At 40.0% G+C, this 20384-nt stretch overlaps 1 protein-coding gene across 2 annotated transcripts in view; it reads right to left on the minus strand.

Annotated features, from left to right (window-relative positions):
- PREX1 (phosphatidylinositol-3,4,5-trisphosphate dependent Rac exchange factor 1) overlaps positions 1–20384 on the minus strand; it is a 168185-nt gene that overhangs the window by 63433 nt on the left and 84368 nt on the right. For both annotated transcript variants that reach the window (XM_054845124.1, XM_054845125.1), the window contains exons 6-8: positions 9308–9469; positions 3739–3872; positions 836–951 (exon numbers count right to left, since the gene is read on the minus strand). In XM_054845124.1, the coding sequence (XP_054701099.1) occupies positions 836–951; positions 3739–3872; positions 9308–9469 (412 nt within the window). The remainder of the gene's footprint in view (positions 1–835; positions 952–3738; positions 3873–9307; positions 9470–20384) is intronic.

Raw genomic sequence — 20384 nt, forward strand, 5'->3', positions numbered from 1 at the left:
GTCCACGTGACTGGTTGTCACTTACCGCTCCGGAAGTACAAATATTAATAGAAGTATCCACAGCTAGGCTGTTCAACTGACTGAATGTTTCAGTCCTAAGAGCGACACTTCGTAATTTCACCTCAGAAGAACAACTACAATATTTTAAATACAATGACATCAGTGAAAAAGACTGATGTTTGTTCAGGTTATTTGTTCTGAACCTTCTGGGGACATGCTAACTTCTGGCACTGCAGGGATTTTTGTCCACAGGACATGGGAACTCTTTAAATGTCAACTGTTTAAAGGACATAATATTAATTCCTGACTGATTACAATAGGAGCAGGGGCTGGTGTAGCCTTTGTGGATGAAATCAGAAACCCATCCAGTCTTCCTGCCTGTGTAAGAACACAAGAATCGTAACACAACTGCCTTCCCATATTTTGTTCATGGCCACATTCCACGCTACTGATTTGATGCTAAGACTAATATTTGGTAGTATTCTAAATGAGAAGAAGATCCAGAAGTTCTGTTGTTATAGCTGTAATGGCTTAAGATGTAAGAAAAGAAAGGATGGAAAGAAGATAAAGTATCATTTACTAAATTAACTTGGATTAGGAGAAAAAATAGACAAGCTTCGGGGTACACGAACTCTTCATAAGGTCATTTCAGAATGAAGGACTGAAAGCATGTCCAGTCTTTCAGCTGTATAAGTTGGTCTAATAATAAGAGCATGAGAAGCTACATAGCTTACTTAAGATTTCATTAAAGGAGAAGGATAAGAACTTTTGTACCCACTTCCAACACAAGATCTAGACTTGCTGTGCTGTTAAAAGACAGTATTTTGTCTCTTACCTGTTCCGTCTTCCACATTCTCCACCTCCATGACTTCTGTATTTATTCGGCCCCTGAAGATATACAGGGACCCATTGATTGACTTCGTCCGTTTAGATGGTTTTTTCCCAGTAACTCTGCAATTAGGATTTAGACTGTTATGTTCTGATTCTTATGCCTCGAATAGGTTTAAAACTATCCAACTGACACCTGCTGAACTCTAATATCTAAGAACAACCCTGCTATGTGAACCAAAACACAACCGGTCAAATGATCATCCTTTAAGATGGCAGGTGTCCAAACCTGTGCAGTGAAGGGATTGCTGCGGCAACTTGCCAGCAGCTCATAAGATTCAAGGAATATTGCAATAAAAAACAGCTGGGGTGAAAATTCCTGTCAAAGTGAAGTATCTCTGATAAACTGTGTGAGGAGAATCACCAAGTTTTTCCGAACAATTTTTCCTTTTACAACTAGCTTTAGTGACAAATATACCTTTAGTGATGGCCATATATCTACATCCAATCAGACTGACATCTTGGAGTTATTAGATCATTTCCTAAAGACGACTGTTGGAGTCAAAAGAAAAGCTATCCTGGCAGCCTTGGTGAAACCCTTTAATTACTGAACCCATTTTCCCACATGAAACATATTGTTCCTGACATCGGGATTCAATTTAAACAGCAATGATCCTGCTAAAACACAAAACAATACCCAGCCCTGAAACTCTATGTCATCAGTTTGTCAGACTTCCCTAAGCTTCTTGAAAAGATGAGATTGCAGTCTTAGATCAAAAAATCACAGATCAAATTCTGATTCTAAAGACATCTTAAATTGGTCTCAACAACACTATTCCTAATTTCTGCTATTGTGAAAAGATATAATGCCCAAATTCAAGTGGCTGCATTGAAGACTGCCTATGAAAGATTGAGGCCTGAATTCTGATTGTACTTTTCAATCAAGAAAAACTCCAGTGATTTCTACAAGATAAGCATAGTACCAGTGAGATGAAAACCAAGTCATTCAATTTCAAATTAGGAACAGATGCAGACAGTCTGGGGGTTTGTTTGGGTTTTTTCCCCCCCAAAATCTGCATTCCACTAACATGCCAGTTGCTTGTCAAGCAGCTGGCCAAATGATCACACCAGCACAACTGGATAGACAGTCATTTCCATCCTGGACTAATTATAAATAGCAGCTAGACAGAAGAAGTATCCAAAATTAAAGTTGCCTAGCAATCCCTAAATATATCTTTTACGTTAGGCAATTCCCAGCAGATTTAATAAAATATTCTACTATTTAATGGAAATCAGATTTGGGACATGAGTTCCAGCTACATTATTAGACAAAGATAAACAATATCGATCCTTTGGGAAAATCAAAGTGTTACAGCAGCATCCTCCAAAATCAAGCCAAACTACAGAGTAGCTCAATAATTTCTCCTGTACAAAAACAGAGAATCGCTTAAAAGGCAGTAAAACATTTTGTTTTCTAAATCTTAGTATTCTGGGAAAAACACCTGGACAGCATGGAAGGGGCTAGGCTAACCTAAACTACAAATGGGAGTAAAAAACCAGTTTCTAAGACCTCTGAATAAGTAAAAGATTAGATACCAAATTGATTTTTTTTTTTTTTAAGGACTAGTTTTCTGTTAGAAGACACATTTCTGAACTGTGTTTCATATGGAAGTTTGGATTTTGACAGATCTGGTAAAGGGTCAAAATGAAATGTTTCATCTTTATTGCTTCATTACAGCAGAGTCAGAATGCTTCAGTTAGATAAGATTACAAGCCATAAAAGACTGAATTCTGTAATTTTTTTCAAATTAATTTATTTTTATTATTTTAGTTTATATTACATTCTAAGAATTTCTAATGTAGATTTCACCTAATAATTTGTATTTATGTTGTATAGTTTCAGCATTATCCACACAAAAAGTCTCAACATTGCTGAAATTATTTTTTCCCATTAACATTTCCATTGAACAAAAAACTGGGAAATAAACCCAGATTTTGAGATATGGGAATTTTATTTGGAGAGACCACTCTGGTTTTTGAGAAGTTCTAATTGGGTTGGCTGTTCTACTTGACCATCACCAGTAAATAACTATACCTTGAAGAAGAGGGAAGATATTATGGGAAAGGGAGTAGGAAGAGAACCTGGAGCGTAGAGAATGCATTGTAAATTCTGAAAAGACCAAGACATGAGCATGAGACTGGAGCTGTAAAGGTGAAAAGCTTAAGAACTGAAATACAGTATAATTGCTGCAGAAGCAAATTGCCCTCCACGCTGCCAATGGTATTTTAATAATAAGCAGTAGGTATTAATAATGCTTCAGTTTTTAAAGGTGGAACAATGCAAAAATTGTTATTAGGATAAGAAAGGAAGACAACGCACAGAATGCATGGGCTGCAAATGCTGAAAAGCAACTTCCTAATCTTCATCTCTTCCTCACTCCTCTGTGCCCTTCACCTATTTAATGTTTTCTCAGTATTCCACTTTCCCTTTTCTTGCCTTTATGTCATTTTTCATGTCACCTTCTTCTGCTTCGTATAACCTCACAATGAAAGTTGGCAAGGCCTCCTTCTTCACATCACTCATGGAGATCCATCTGCTCTGGGAAGCTTTCCAGCTGTAAGAACTCACTCTGTGTTTCTTCTGCACTGTATCAACTTCTGTCTTTGGACTGCGTACTTCTCAGTGTGGGGACCCCATTAATCTCTGGCATATTTATCCTACTGTATAGCGACTTCTTTCTCATATAGTCTAAGTAATAGCAATAGTCAAGAACAGAGGAAAGTCACACCTGTGACTCAGCCCTACAGAGCAACAGGGAATACAGTGAGTGATCAGTAACTGATCATACTTTCTACTTACAAAACTTCTGAATGGTCCCATTATAAAACTGTAAAGACAGAGGGACTCACCTGGATTTCCTCTTGCAATAGACCAGTAGATTATCAAATAAAAAAAACATTCTCTCCTGGATATTTCCTGCTGAGATTTTTAACAAAGTCCCTTGGAGCAAGAGCTGTGTGCAGATATCTGTCAGATTTGACCCCTGAAACATAGAAAAGAGATATTCTTTAGTTTTAACTTTTTGTGTGCATGTGGGCAATAAAGTATTTTTACTACAATGCTGCATGTCACTGAAATGTGAAATAACTGATGCACTCATAAGGCGGAAGTGCTCAATTTCTTAATGTGACTAAACATACCACATTTTCTCCAGATTACAAATATTTTTTTTGAGTCCTCATACGTTGTAATAAATCTTCCCTATTAAACTCCAGGAGACTTTTTTCCTGAAGAAATCTTTCACTCTCAAACAGCTGTATTGTGAGTCTCTTGAGACCGTTAGTCTTCCTTTCATACTCTCAGCTATCATTGCAAGTATCATAAGTGATGGCTTTAGGAATGCTTTACAAAAGAATAATGGTATTTCCCTAACACTGTAGCTCCGATATTGACATATGACACTATTAACCATCTCTCTGCAAAATCATCTCAGTGGTGATACATCTCTCCAACTCTTCTGTTGGAAGCATACACAGATGCTCTCGTCTCTGGAGTTCTAATAAACACATGTGAGTTAGAAACATAGCCATGAAAATCAGAGGATGGGTCCTGGACACTGTGCTAGCTGCTATGTGCAAGCCATTACATGCACTAGGCAGCCATAGAGATAACTCTAGGTACTTTAGCCTATGAGGATGCCCAGAAACTGAAAACCACAGTAGGTCACTCTAAACCATTCACTGCCCAAACCGATTATTCCTATGAAAAGCGATCATACAGTTCTTTAAATGGGGCCCTTTAGGACCAAAGCAGTCAGGCCCAAATGAAAAACAACTATAGGACTGTCCCAGGTTGCTCTCAGGACAGGCAAACTCCAAGTGTCCCCACATTCTGAACACACACAGTTGGGAATCTGCTCCTCAACTGTTCCATTGACCAAACAAGACGCTTTGGTTAAATCTTAGGCATTAGCCTTAAATTCCTTGATCTAGTATTACTTCGAAGGTACAAGAGCATCCTATCAATAAAAGTCCCTTTTCAGAAAAACACTCTGAGGCCTTGGAAACATTTACCATCCAGTTTTGGATCACTTAGTTATTGCATTTCTCTGAGTTGGAAGGAAGAACAATATAGGGTAACTTCCTTCCATGGTCAGCATGCAGATAAGGAAGTAAATTAGATTATATGACCTACTGCCCAGCGTCTTACTGGAAAAGAGGACTGACTTGGGATCACAAGACATTCATTATCAACAGAACTGCTTAATTTTCAAAGGTTCATTAACCCTATATACACAAATAATAGAGAAATTTTTAAAACATAATTCATCACACTTAAAGAAACTCAAGACATCTCTGTGCACAGGCATGAAATCCAGCTGCATCTAGAAAGTCACCCCAGAAGGATTTGTTTGAATGATTTTAGACATCGCATGGGTGGTTGGCTTTTTGTTTTGTTTTCTTGGTTGGTTTTATTATGGGGTGTGGGGTTTTTTTGTTTGAGGTGGGGGTGGGGGGGGGGGTGGGGGGAGGTTGAGGAAGGTACAGTCTGCTGCCATCAAGCTATTCAGGGGAAATCACTGAATTAAAACCAGCCTTTCTAAATGCAATGCAGTCACTCTAAAGGTGTGAATGAAGCTCTGATTACACCATTTTCTAAATCAAACCTTGCCAGCTGTGCTGTCCGCATCTTGCTTTTAGTTAACAAGGCTATTCTTTAAAGGCTGACAAGTATGCAGCACCAATTTGCCTGTTCCACTTATGTGTTTCTATATGTTCTGGATAGAATGATGCACGAACTAGCTAGATGCAATAGTTCCATGTGCTGTCCTGACATGTTTTAATTTTCTTAATCATTCCATAGAAAGAGTTAATACATGTCCAGAAATGGGCACTTGTCATTTTGAAAATGACCTGTTACTATCTCCAGAGGAAATCATTGTATCTCAGAATTGTGACCCCCAATGGCCTACTAGCACATACACAAATAGGAACAGAAACCAACTGATTGTACAACATAAACATGGTTTGCCCACGGAGAAATGAAAGCTTCAGAGCACCTCAACACTATGTACTTAATTTTCTGAAAGATACCCAAAGACAGCAAAAGCAATGAGCACAATGACATCAGTAATTGGAGTCAATCTTTTACTGACACAGGAATCACTGGGTAAAATTATCTGGCCTATTTTGTGCAGGAAGTGAAAGCAAATGATTGCAACGGTTGCTTCATGCCCTAAAATGTAAGAATCTTTATTTTTCCATCAGACCCATCATGATGATATCTAAACACAGCTGATGCATTTCCTGTTTGCTGTTGACCTTGCTCCTTCCCATTTATACCAATTTGAGAGGTTTTTCAATAGTAAGGAACAAAGGAAGAAGATTTATTTGATGTTTTCAGAGACAACACAGGATTTCTCACCTTTCTAAGTGGGACTAATCATGTGCCGGGGGGCGGGGAGGGGAGGAAGAAAACATCATAGCTGCTGGAATTGCAAATTACAGCCAATTATAAAATGATTGATCTGCCTAAGCACTAACACATATCTTACATCTCATGCTGTTCTGTTATGAGGGTTTTGCTTCCCTATGCATTTTGGACTGGGAGAATTTGGGGATATGTAGCAATTGTTCAGTAAAAATGATTCACAAGGATTCATGAGAAGGAGCTCTCCCCACAGAAAACTCAATACAGAATTAATAAAAACAGGATATTGTTCTTCACTAAGCAAACAAAACCACCGTATACACAAGTTGGTCTTCTCATGCATCCTCTACTTTTCTTTCTCCTTCTTTTAAACTAATCTTTGTTCCCAGAAGGATTAACCAGAATCAAATTGACCTGCCTGAGACTAATCCATAACATCCATCTACAAAGATTCTGTGCATTCCAAAAGAATGAATCTGAGCAGAGTTCATTTTGATGAACAGACCTCTGATTAAGCGACAGGCCTTCAGCAGCTTCCCAGACTTGGCCTACTTTAACATGCCCCCTCATTATACTCTGTCTCAGAAAGACACTGACAGGATGATGTCAGTATAAGCTCAACGTCTGATAGTAATAGCTGTATTAGAGAGGGAGATGCAGATTGGTGGGTGGAGACATTTAAGAAAAAATGTTGAACTGAGGAAAATACTCTAAGAAACAACCACTGCTCTTAGTGAAGTTACAGATGACTCTCAAGAGCAAGAGAAGACACAGCAGAAGCAAAATGATGTTATGTTGTTCTTCATGTTGGAAATATTGACAGTGGCGTTGACAGCAATAGGATGAAGATCAGACTGGGGATAGCCCATTGGGACAGTTGCAAGGAAGTGCAAAGTCACAGAAACCAGTGAAACTGCTGGTTTGGTTAAACAGAAACACTAGACAAGGTAGAGCCTGTTCCAAATTATGTGAACAAATTAACGCCAAACCACGTTGGGCTGCTTGCACACTCCCACATTCAGGCTACATCCCTGATAATTGTAAAATACTTGGTCATAAATAAGCTGAACTTCACTTCTTTTTGACAATTTAGATGCCTTGGATTAAAACAGTTGGAAGCTCTAGGCCTTGTCGAATTAACGTGTATGGTATATAACCGCATATACAGGGCACCAGTGTTTCAAAATCCACATCCATGCTAACGGAAATGGGAAATTTTCTATTTCATAGGAGAGACTGCCATCAGAGAAACTAAAAATAGACATAAATTTGCCTTATAGACTTCCTCCTACAGCCAGCCCTGTGGCTTATATCACTGTATTGTTAAGCTAAAAATTAATTTAATTCAGCAATTGCAGCTTTCCATAGATAGACGTTAGGAGCACTTCTCATTAGGAATAGGCTGTGAAATACATCTGAAAGAGCTAAACCCAGTTATTTACAAACATAGCACTTTGCTCTGAAGTCATAATTTACAAGACCTGTAGTACTGTGGAAACCCAAGATAAGAAACTGTCAATCAGTTTCAAACTTCTTTACTTGTACAGAAGAAAACACCACCATCGTGTTGAGTATTGACATGTATCTATGATGTATAAAGCTAGTTCTCCTCCTTCTAATGTGCCACTAGAATAGTTCAGAAACATTTCACAACTTACTGGGAGGGAAAAACACTCCTTCCTTTTTGAAATTTTGAGCTGAATGACCTAGGTGACTGTTACAAAACAGTGTATCTAAACAAATCTGAAAGGGTTTTCAGCCCCTGAATGTTGCTGTAGATAAGTTCAACCCTAGAAAACCCAAAAAAAGCAGTAAGTTTGGATATCACTTCATTTATGGCATCATGGACACTTTAATAGTCATGCTTCAGGCTCCAGAGTTCAAACCATGCCTCTTGCCTAGATGATGCATGAGTTGCATCGAACTTGAAATGGTTTTAACTGTTTCTAGAAGTCTTGCTATATAGAATATTATATGACTTTGTTTGCTGAGCTTGCTATCCAAAAAATACACAGCTGGATATCTGGGTTGTTCTCATATCTTTAGCTGGATGCCAAGAACATCCTTCAGGGAAAAAATGAGCAAGGTTTAAAACATACACGAAAGATAAAAAACAACCCAAAAGAGAGTCATGGAGAGCACCCAATAGTCTGAACATGAGGAAGTTTACACGACCTCTAACAAAATGTCCTCAGCTAAGAAATTCTCAGTTGGCAATGATCAGCCTCGACATTTTAAATGTCAGTCTCACTAAACGCCGACGCCATTCTCTCCATGAGACCATTTAACACCACTGACTCCCTATGGTGCACCTCCCAGAGGCTTCCAAGTCCACTGATTCAAGGACCTCAATGTTAAGTCATCACAAGATAAGCTGCCAACCCTTTGCACGCCATCCTGTATTTCTACTGAGTGGCTGTTTTTCCAGATTTCCTCTTCCTCCCAAGCTTCACATTCTAGATTTTTCCCTCTCTTATTTTTCTCCCTTCCATAGTAAATGCTTCTACCTACACAGATCCACCTACTGACAAAAACATCACTAGAAACACATCCATGACTAACTTTAACTGGCACAAACACAAATATACCAGTTACTTTCTAATCCAATGCTTGCTAATCTAACCTTTATCTTTCATACAGGAAATCTGTATGAAACTAAGTGAGCTAACTTTCAAAGCTCCCAGAAAAAAATAAAGGCTTGTAGGAATGGAAGGAGAAACTTCTGTTACTTAGACCACTGCTGATTTCATCTTCTAGGCCTATTTGTCTTTCAAATGAAATCTGCCCATTTGAAATGTCGGTCCATTCTAGCTCTAACACTTTTCTTTCTTTCATAATCCATTTGTTCTGCTACAATTTAGCAGCAGCCCATACACCCAAAATAAACACCAAATTCTAACCTCTCAGAGTGATGCCGCACACACTTTCAACAGCACTTACACATCAAGTAAGAAACAGAAATCCCTGTACACAGTATGAGTCACTAAACTTCAGCCCATTAAACTGTAGCAAACTGCCTCCGGGGAGCTTGCTAGTCCTACATCATACCTCCCATCCTTCAATGTGGGACTGCAACTGTTCAAGGGCTTCCAGCTTCTCCATCTGTCTCTTGGTCTCATTGATATTTGTGCAGACTGTCTTCATTGCCTGCAATGCATTCTGGACAGCTGGGTGATCGGGATGCTTAGAGGGAGTCCTCTTAGCCAATTCCTTTAAAAAAAAAAGAAAAGAAAACATGTAACGTAAACTTAGAAGTGGCTCACGGAAAGGCACAAGCATTAGTGTGCAATCCCATGGGAAAATGCCAGAACCACTGCAAAATTAAAGGGAAGTTGTGGGCATGTTACTGTAAATGCTGTTCTTGGTTCTTCATCTGTGCAGGGTTGCCATTTTATATGAATGCTGCTAAATAAATGAAGCAATCGTTTATGTTAAATATGCCAAATTAAGAGAGCTCAAGCCGAAGACATTCCTGTGTCGCATATGTTTGCTTCTAGTGTGAACCAAGGCCAAATAAATTAGAAGATTATGTAAAAAACACACTGCCCACTTCAAAGACATGCGATGGACTGTTGACTTAGCCATAGTCTAGATGCTATACCAGCTCCAGTGATTTGCATCCAGTATTTCAGTGATGCTGGATTGGGCCCCTTTGATCAGATAAAAATTCTGCCCACAGCAGGTCTTATCAGGAACCACTAAAGCTATGGAAGCGGGGTTTTCTGTGAACCATGGCCTCAAAGGAATAATGCTAGGCCGTATACCCCACCCACAGTACTACAGAAATGATCAGGTGTAGATTAATCCCAACCCACATGAAGCCTTAGGACCTAGGTTGTTTAGATGTATAACCAGCAGAAAAATACAACCAAAGCGCAAAGCAGATTTACTGCCCTCATGAGAAGCCTGTCTCTTTCCACTGACCAGAGGGATTCCAGTGAGATGCCTCTCCTAACTCAGATACCTCAGCGTATCAGGTGTCTGTACCCAGCACTAGCAGGGGCCTCTGTGAGGAGAGGTGAGGGGCTGCCCCGTGCAGGTTCCAGCCAGCTCCACAACAGACCCATAGCAGGACCCAGCTGAGCCAATGGGAGAAGCCAGTGGGACCTCTGTGAAAACACATTTAAGAAAGGGCCAAACATAGCAGCGTAGAGAGGAAAAACATGTGAGAAGCAGCCCTGAGGCATATACCAGGGCCTGAGGGGAAGGCGGGGGGGGGAGGTGCTCCAGGCACGGGAGCAGAGACTTCCCTGCAGCCCCGAGAGAGACCAGGCTGGAGCAGGTATCTCCCTGCAGCCCACAGAGCAGACCCTGATGGAGCAGATACCCACACTGCAGCCTGTGGAAGGACCTCATGCTGCAGCAGGTGGATATTCCTTGAAGGAATTGTGGCAGGCAAAGAGTCCATACAGGAGCAGTTCTCCTGACAGGAACTGCAGCCCATAAGGTACCCACACAGCACAAGGTTTATCCTGAAGAACAGCAGCCTCAGGAGACCCCACGCTGGAGCAAAGAAAAGTGTAAGGATAAAGGAGCAGCAGAGAGGAGGAGTTACATACTGACTGTAATACCCCATTCCCCCTGCACTGCTCAGGGCTGGGGGAAAATAGAGGAGTTGGGAATGCAAGAGTGAAGTTCAGCCTGGGGAGAACAGTGGGGGCTGAGGGGAAGGCATTTTTGTTTCTCACCATCCAGATATATTTTAATTCACAATAAACTGAGCAGAGTCTGTTTTGCCAGTGATAGTAATTAGTGAGTGATCTCCCTGTCTTTATCCTGATCCACAAGCATTTTTCCATCTTATTTTCTCCCCCACCCTGTCGAACAGTAAGAGCGAGAGAGTGGCTGGCTGGGCAACCAGCAGCCAGCCAAGGTCAACCCACCACATGCAAGTAAATGCCTACAGCTCTGTGCACAATGAGTCTATGCTCAGAAATTGCAGGGAAATGCACTAGCCCCAGCTGTCCCATATTTTTATGTGTCAGGAAGTATAATAATAATTTTATGAAGGAGGAAGTTCATTTACAGAAGAGTAACTAACTTGTCCAACAGCAAGTCACTCGCAGAACCAAGACTTTCTGGCATTCAGTTCAGTGTTTTAACTTCTAAGACAGGCCCATGGCAAGGCGAGAGGGCTCCGCAAAAAGCAAAGTGGGGAAAAGTGCTGGAGTGGGAAAGAGAGAGGCCAAGAGAACAGCAGGAGTTTAGCAGGGACTCAAGTTACATTTAGGAAGTTGGGGCAAATATTTTGACTGGAGAGATGAACAACACATCTGCTCCTAAGAGACTCTGCTTCACTTGATGCAATGCACAACAGCCCACTGAAAAACAGCAGTGGGAAAACTTGGGACCAGTTTGGCAAAAGGGGTAACCACTGTCAACTCACAATTAATCATTTTTTAGACCAATAGTATTTTATAGTCAGCCACAATTGGATAAAAATACATTAAAGAAACCTTAACAAACCTTAACTAGGGCTGGTAATTTTATCTTGATATATAATATGGTGTTTAAGACCCACATTTTTAGATTGTCTGGAATATTTAACTTTCTCACTATGTTCTGTTTTGCCTCAACATGTTATTTGGTTGTTTTAAAGTCCTGTGTCTAAATGGCAAACTGCTGCTGAGTTGCATCATTTTGCATGAAACCCAAGAATGAGTTTGAATACAGTCAGAGAGCCTGCACGGCCCTGTGGTCTGAACAGAGCCAAACTCTTCAATCCAGAGCTCCCACAGCTGAGGGCAAAGACAGCCTGTTACAGTTGTTCTTCATCCAGAATAAGTGATTGCAATCCCCAAACGCCTGTCATGGGCTCCAACTAGGCTTAATCTGTTGTTTGATTTGTTTTTTGCTTCCCCACATCAACACTAAACAAGTGTCTCTTCACCACACAAAATTTTGCCATACGTGATCTTCATGCCGTGCTGTCTTACTTGGCACTGACATACTCTGATTTCAGGTATGGTCTGGAGTATTACTAGGGCTTGCCTTGCCAGAGCTGGGCGCACCACCTGTAACACGAGCACTGCTCCTAATCTGAATTATGTCCATGCACCACCTCTAGATCAAATTAACTGGTACTTTTAGGTTCAAGTTACATGGCCTGTCAGAGAGTAGAGGGATGTGGGCTGAAGTTCAAGTTCTGCTGAAGCTTGCATTAACTTATAGTAACTATAACAGCTGCTAATCCAACCATTTTGCTAATCCGGACACTCTGAGCTGCTAAATCAAGGAACTTTCTCTGTCCTAGTGTTGATTCATAGATCTGATGTACAAAGTTCTTTAGACAGAAGTCACTTTTAGCATGTGGCAGGTTTATGCGTACCTAGCCCTACTTTTCTACTAGCAGAAGTAATCGTAGAATAAATAATTAGACTGTGAGGTGCTCAAGTATCAGCAAAATTGGAAAGCATACTGGAAATGAGGAAGCTAGAGTTAAAAGTAGTACAGGTTTGTTTCTGCCTTTGCACAGACGCTCTCAGTGCTTCCTCACGCTGCTTGGAACAAGACTTAATTCACTAGCACTAGTAAACTATCTTGAGACCCAGTGTTATAGAAATGCAAAGTATTTTAATTATTTATTAACCTCTTGGTTTGCAGAACCTTTTAAAGTGAAATCTGCATCTTGAGATTAAACTACATGGCCACTGAGACTCCTTTAAGTAATGCAAGACAGGTCTCACGAGAATCAAAACATGGCCATGGGAGGTGCTCTCATTCCCACATAGACAGCTCCTGGAGACAGAAAGGCCCAAATGAACTGATGGGAACGTCAATGTTTGTCCAATGAAATATAACTATTCAGTTCTTCACAGAGATTTGGTATTTTGAGAATTTACTCATAGCTACAATTTCTCTTTTCAGAAAATTATAAATAGAGATTGACAATGGCTCTTGTCAGATGGATGACAGGAGATGGGTAACATGCTGACAGCTGGGAATCCCAGTAAGAGAGGAGTTAATGATCTGAAACTCTTGGATGATTTACAGAACAAGTAAAATATGCAGAGGAAAAAGAGGATGGCTCCTACAAATGTCAGTTGATATCACAAATGAAATTCCCTATGAAAGCTTTTACCCCACTTTCGCTGAAGATAAGACCAAGGAAAGTAAGTGTTCAAAAAGAAAAGGCAGGAGAGAAGTGTTGCCCCTTGGTGATACTAGCCTCTGCTCTATGCTTCCAAAACAGAGTGCAGAATTTTTGCTACGTGACCCTCATTAAAAATCAACAAAGTTCTGCAGCTCAGGTGTCACCCACACTACTTTGGAAACAGACACGTATACACTAGCACTGCCTAAACATCCTGTTCTGAAATACCACCAAGACACAGAGAAAGAACTCTTCCTTCACAGCAGACCTCGGCTGCAATACACATGGCATTCTCCCTGCTCCTGTGAGCTGCCTGCAGTGCTGCCTATGAGCAGGAGAGGAGGCTGGGAAAGGCAGGGAGGGTGCTGGTTGGGGCAGGCAGTTGCCTCAACAGCATAAGCAGCAGAGACAAGTCAGAGAACTTGTCCCACCACTGCCTAGTCTTAAGCCACCTGAGGAAGAGCCACACTGCTCTGACACTGCCATTCCCCTAAGAGCAGAGCATAGTGCTTCTGAAATGCAGTCAGGGAGCTCTGGGTGCTTGTTTATTTTAGTAACAGATCTATGATGTGTAAACTCTGAGAACATTTGACAACATTGTGAAAGGCAGCTGAGCAACAGAGCAGATAGCAAACCTTGGGTATGACTGTCTTGTCCTCCATAAAGCTCAAATATATTGTTGTCTGGAATCACCATCTTATGTTGCTGCCATTTGCAGAAAACTATTCCTTGCAAAGAATTTCTTAAACTAATTTATAACACACATGTACTTTCTAGCTACAGACTTCTTAATCCATCAGATTAACCAGCAGTGGAGAACAGAAAAGATGGTATTTTTCAGAGCCACTACCATCTTCACCATTATCCTCTGACTTTTCTCTTCTTTTCGGAGGCAGCAGGGGGTGGGGGGAAGTTGCAAAGGTATTCCATATCATAAACTGAGGGGAAAAAAATTATCTGTTCTTTAAAGAACTAAGACAGAAATGGGAACCATTTTCCTTTTATGTCACTCCTCTTTCATAGCTGCAAAGATTGAGGTCATGCCACTCCTAACACCTACACACAGAACACAACTCATTTTACAAAGGGAGTAACAGAGCACTCCAAGACATCCACGTCCAGCTGTAGTGTCCTCCTACAGCATGCAGAAAGGAATGACAGGACATCTACATCCTATTTACTCAGAAATGCCAGGTTTTGATTATGCAATGGAGTAAAAGGATTTTCAACTTAAGTATTTCAATCTCAGATGCAGCTTTAAATAGCCTAAGGCTAAAAGAGTTCTAAACATGATAGAATGTAAATATAAGAACCAAATAGTGTAAATAAGACATATCAGGTGCTCATACATTTGCCTATTCACTAATTGTGCTTAACCCCAAAAAAACAACCAACAAAACCAAAACAAAAACCTATGAGGAGAGAACTCAGTAAAAAGAACATTACACGGGAAGATGCAGAGAAGTGGCATGAGGGATGACAAGTGAACAATGCAGGCAGAGGAAACTAGAGTGGTTTAAGTGTAAAGACAATTTTAATATTTCCTAGAAAAAAGGATGTTATTCTGCTTCACTGATCTTTTTCAAAAAAGAAGTCTCTGTCATCCTTCCCCATGTCCTCCCTTGCCACGCAAAAATGATTGTGTACTTCAAGCTGACAACCCAACACATGTTTTCCAGCTGAAATTTACAAGTCTCTATATTTTAAAAATTCCTTCCTCCTATCTTCTTGCTCCTGAGGACACACAGACATGGCTTAACATGGATTTTGCGCAATGAATGTTAACATTGTGCATTGACTGGTGCAAATCATTGCTCGCCAGGCTGTCTCGCTTTGCACTACAAACCAGTACATACACAAAATATGGTTTCAGAGATACATCCGTTGGTTACTTACTGAACATCTGAGGATGACAGAGATAAAGACAACGTTTCTCTGCTCATCAGTTCCAAAAGTTGTGTTTATAAACAGTTCAGCTCCAAAATATGCTTTTTTATTAAACACACCCCCAACTTTCTGTGAATATAAGTGTTTCCAGGAGTTTTATATTTGTATTTTACAGTTTTCAAGATTTGCTTGTATTAAAATTTATTTTCCACTTAAACTAACCAGAAAATAAATGTTACACCAGGCTCTGTCTGTGTACCTGCCAATCATAGCAGGTTTTTATATTCTGTATATTTTTAAAATTTGTAATTTATGTCAATGTTTCTGCAGGGTAAAGACCAGACAAGCAACAATAAATCAGTAAAACAGATTATATTCAATGTGCCATCAAATCTATGACATATGCTAAATTAAAACGTAACAAAAACATGTTTCCAGTTTTATAAATATTACCAGTTATTTGTGATTATATATAAAAAGTGCGGAAGACAAGTATGATTTATAAATTGGCAGTGTTCCTTACAACTCTGTAGGGTATATATAATTTTTAATGTTGTGCTACATAGAGTTGGATTTCAACCAGGCAATGTTATGAATCTAAAAGCAACACCACTTTTGTTGGAGGGGGGAAAAAAGGGAAGGGGAAAAACAAACCAAAACGAACCCCCAAAGATTAAATATATTCAATTATGGCCAATTAGAAGGTTCTGTTCCTTAAACAGGTCTGAAAGAAATGGAGAGGGAGGAGAAGGGGGATGGTGTGTTAACCTTTTTTCACCCTGTTCTGTATCCACAGCACTGGCTTCCCGTCCTTCCCTTTCAAAGTCCAGGCGCTGCAGTTAAGGCCCACGTGTGCCTCAATCTTGGGCCTTCCCTTTCAAGAGGATTCTGAATCCAGTCACTCCGCTTTTTGCATCCAAGTTTTTCTTTCCCTCCTAGGACCAATGAGTCTTCCATCACATGAAGCAATACGTAGTTACTGCCCTAAATCGTCCATGGAGTTGTGTACATTCTGAGATATTTTTAAAGGATCAGAGGTGGAATGTGCATTTCTGGCTGGAGTCTGAGCAATTCCTTAAGAGAATTGACATCAAACAAGAAACCACCTCTGTGACATGCACTGGGCTATGGGGAGCCGTAGGGGTGCGGCTATCATGTGCTGCACATTCCTCCTGCCTTGGGAGGAAGGAGACAGAAACAGGGCTCCTAAATCCCCACCCCCAATGGTGTGATTAACTCATGATCACCATTCCCCCAGGGTATTCTTTTTGCTCTTTATTAAGGAAAAAAGGCTATTTTTGTTCAGCAATTGGTTTATGCAACAGCTGCTTCTACTCTTTAGTAGTATAGTTCACATTAATTAATACAGAGTCATACAATTATTATCGGTGAGACAGAGCTGCCTTAATCAAAAACGTTCTGCTAGAAATATTTACTTGGCAAGCTATCCGGTGTACATACACGCACTGGAGTTTTAAGTCACTCACACAGTCTGTGCTCTCAAGGTCTGTGCATCTGGTTGCTTTTGCTTCTTTTCTTCTTATCAAATCATAATGCCCATCACAGCAAGCGCAGTTTTGCTTTGTTCAAGTCTTGTCCAAGCCCCTTTCTAACTCGTAAGGAAATTTTATAATGAAGCTCATTGCCAACATAGATTCAGACCTCCTACATCCCCAAATGGACTTCAAATCATTTGCTGAACTTTGACAGCAAGAAAAAGAAGCGGAAGTTATATTAGTAAGGGTTTCGACTGGGGATAAAACTAATTTAGCGACCAACAAATTCTGTGCTCATTTTCTTGCATGCTGTCTGAAGCAGATAAAAACTGTATTAGGGACAAAAATATTAATAACATTACTGCTCTATTTGCACAGAGATTATGAAACACCATGGCTAGGTTTGAGTCTCACCCTTCAAAAATTAGACAGACTTCCACAGAAAGCAATTAAAATTTAAAAACAAACACACGAAAAACAACCAAAAAACCTGTTTACAGTCAGCCAAAGCTGCAATGTTTGGTTCACAAAAAATGGAAACTACAAGTAAAATTTTAAATTATCAATTACCATCATTTGAATCATTGCTCTGTCTCCATCATTTGTTAGTTAAAAAACCAAATAGTTTCATCAGAGGATAAGAAAACTAAAAGATCACCAACTGCAGGATGCCATACTTTATGTTGGAAATTATTGGTAATATATGCTTGAGGTATATCTGCACTTGGAGATATTCCAGTATATTATTCCTAATTAAGTAACCCAAATTAATTCCATGGTAGGTGCTATTACTCTGAAGAATACGTCCATATGGTATTATATAAAAATAGTTATAGTATTTTAAATATGTGCCTTACCCTACTATTTAGGTTGACTTTCAAACACGGACAAGTATGAATTACTGTGTTCATACTATCTTTATCAAACCTAACTACTTAGCTATACTAAATACTTTTGCTAGAACAAGGTCATATCAAAGTTATCAGAAAATCTGGATGTTCACAAACTCTTGCTAAAAACAAAGTAAAAGAGGAAAGTAGGATAGCTCTGGTCTATGACTTTTCTCATCAGCTGGAACACAATAGTATCTGTTTGCCCTGGGAATTAGATAAAATAAGATCCAATCCCCTTGAATACAAACCAGCTATTTCAAGAGCAGTAACTGCAGTTCAGTAGCAAAGGGAGAGCAAACATTTAATTTGAGGGTTGTGTTATTTTTAAATCTACTTTTTTTTTTGCTTGCTTGGAGAGTTGCATTTTCCCAGTCAGCACTAACACGCTGACTAACATCGGCCTGTATTTTCCCTCAGCTGTTCTACTGTCTGGAACATTTGTGCCTACTCTGGTAATTCTGTGCTAGCAAGTATCAAACAAGTATTGAATGTGATCTAGTTTATTCACTATGAATTCACTACCTTTGAAAATCAGCATAAACTATACTTTCTAATGATCACAGATATTTTCTGAGCTAAACAACCCCTAGTAATGGCATAATCTCACTGACCAAGGCAGATTTGTTGCCTAACTGAAACCCCATCCCTGGAAGTGTTCAAGGCCAGGTTGGATGGGGCTTTGGCCTACCTGGTCTAGTGGAGGGTGTCCCTGCCCATGGCAGGGCGTTAGAACTAGATGGGCTTTAAGGTCCCTTCCAACCCAAACCATTCTGTGATTCTATTAAATTCCCCTCAGCTTTTTCTTAAAACTTTGATTTCCTGTCCAGAAAATTTCAAATAGTGAACAGTGTGTGATTTATATCAGCCTGTATACAAAAAGAAATCCATAGAAAAATGGAATGCAACAACACAAGACGCCTTGTCACAGCTCCTCCTGTTCACTCCCTTCATGGCTATTTGTTCGAAAAGTAGGCATATGTCTGGGTGAAGCACAGGAGAGCCAAACACCAGGGTCCCATCCCAGAAGGCAGGCACAGTGTTGGCATCAGAGGATAAATTTAATCTTTATTCTACCTCACTGTGGCTAGAAGGCAAGAAACTGTTTCAGTCTTAGCCTTGCTGGTCTTGGTTTTGGCTTTCAAAGAAGGGAGGTTTGTGCCAGTAGGCCTTCTGACACATACAGCCATGCTCATGTGAGAAAGTGGAAACCACTAGTTTATATCCACAGGCCAAAATCTGATCCTCAGAGCACAACAGTTTCGGTTGTCATTGAACTTGAAAAGATTTGAATTATGGTTTAGAAATATTTATTTTGTTCTAATCTTTTGTTTACTACTCCCCTGCAAAACAAATTCTTGAAGAAAAGCAAGATAAACTGGTCGGTTCATAGCTCTTCCAATCCTTGATACAGAACCCCGTATTTTCCAAAAGACCTGCCCTGGAATGGTACAGAGGAATGGGAAAATTTAAGCTGAAGAATACCAAAATGCCATTGCATCGATGACGATACTACCTTGTAATTAAAAGCATGTGTTTCTTTTAGGTGTTTTTCTTTTACTCATTTGAGTAAAAGCCCTGAGATTTCACAAAATTTTGTAGTATTGGCAGGTTCTGCCATTCTAGTATTTTGAAGACCTTTTAAAACAGAATAGGGATTTTAATTTGCAAGTAAAGCTTCTGTCAGTAGATGAAAAGTCTACAGATTATGCAAACTGATAGAAGTCTACCACTCATAATTAGGTTTTCCAAACAGCTTAGAAATTAAGCAGGTCTGATTAGCAGGGGGGGGATTCAGCAACCAAGTCATACTAAAAAGAGAAAAAGAAGAGGCACTGAGGTGCACAAGAAATGATCCCCAAACTGTGCTCCAGAGATGACTGGTGGCCCATATATTGAGATCTGATACAAGAAACCACAATGACTTCAGAGCTACTTCAAGTTTATCAAGGACACAGAGTAAAATATGAGAAACACTGAGTGCTAACACAGTGATCTTTTGGTCCAAAAAGTTTGGAAAATACTGGGATAAAACTGGTTAAAGATCACTTTCAGATTAGCATAGCAAGGGTACAGATACTGGCCACTCTGGCTGGTTTAAGATGTTTCCAGCATGGAACAAATAGATGAAGGAACCTGGTCGTCAGGCTCTGTACCCATTAATGACTCCCTTCATACAAAGGGTAACCATGACAGGAAATCTGGAGAAGATTAACACTTCATCTTTTAGTAACAGCACAAACGTAGAGATCAGTTCAAAAGAAAGAACCCAGCCACTATTTCCTCTGGTTGAAGTTTCTTGGAAAATAGAAAAGGAATCTCTGGAAGGAATCAAAACAATCTCTGACTTTCAGTCTTGAACACGCAGCTAGATAACAATCATGCAACACACCACAGACCAAAAACAAGAAAGCATAAACGCTATCAAAATACTTGGTCAGGAATGCACGTTTTAAGGTCCCCACATCCCCTGGCCTGTTTACTGTATCAGATGCCATAGGAACTCCCTTTCTGTGCACATGGATGTTGCTCACAGTCATCATGCAGATCCACAGACTGAATAGGCACCAAATTCTCTCCACACTAATCCCAAATAAACACACTGGACTTAAACTGAGGCATCGTTAGGTTTTCGAATATCTCTACACAACCAGTCCTCTCTGAAGATAAATCAGAGCTGGAGCCATTTACGTGCTTTCCTGACCTACGCATCCTTGCCCTGTCTTGACTATTATTAATACGGTGGAAGAAATGCTCGT

Source organism: Grus americana, chromosome 17 (assembly GCF_028858705.1).
Source record: "Grus americana isolate bGruAme1 chromosome 17, bGruAme1.mat, whole genome shotgun sequence".
Taxonomy (NCBI): domain Eukaryota; kingdom Metazoa; phylum Chordata; class Aves; order Gruiformes; family Gruidae; genus Grus; species Grus americana.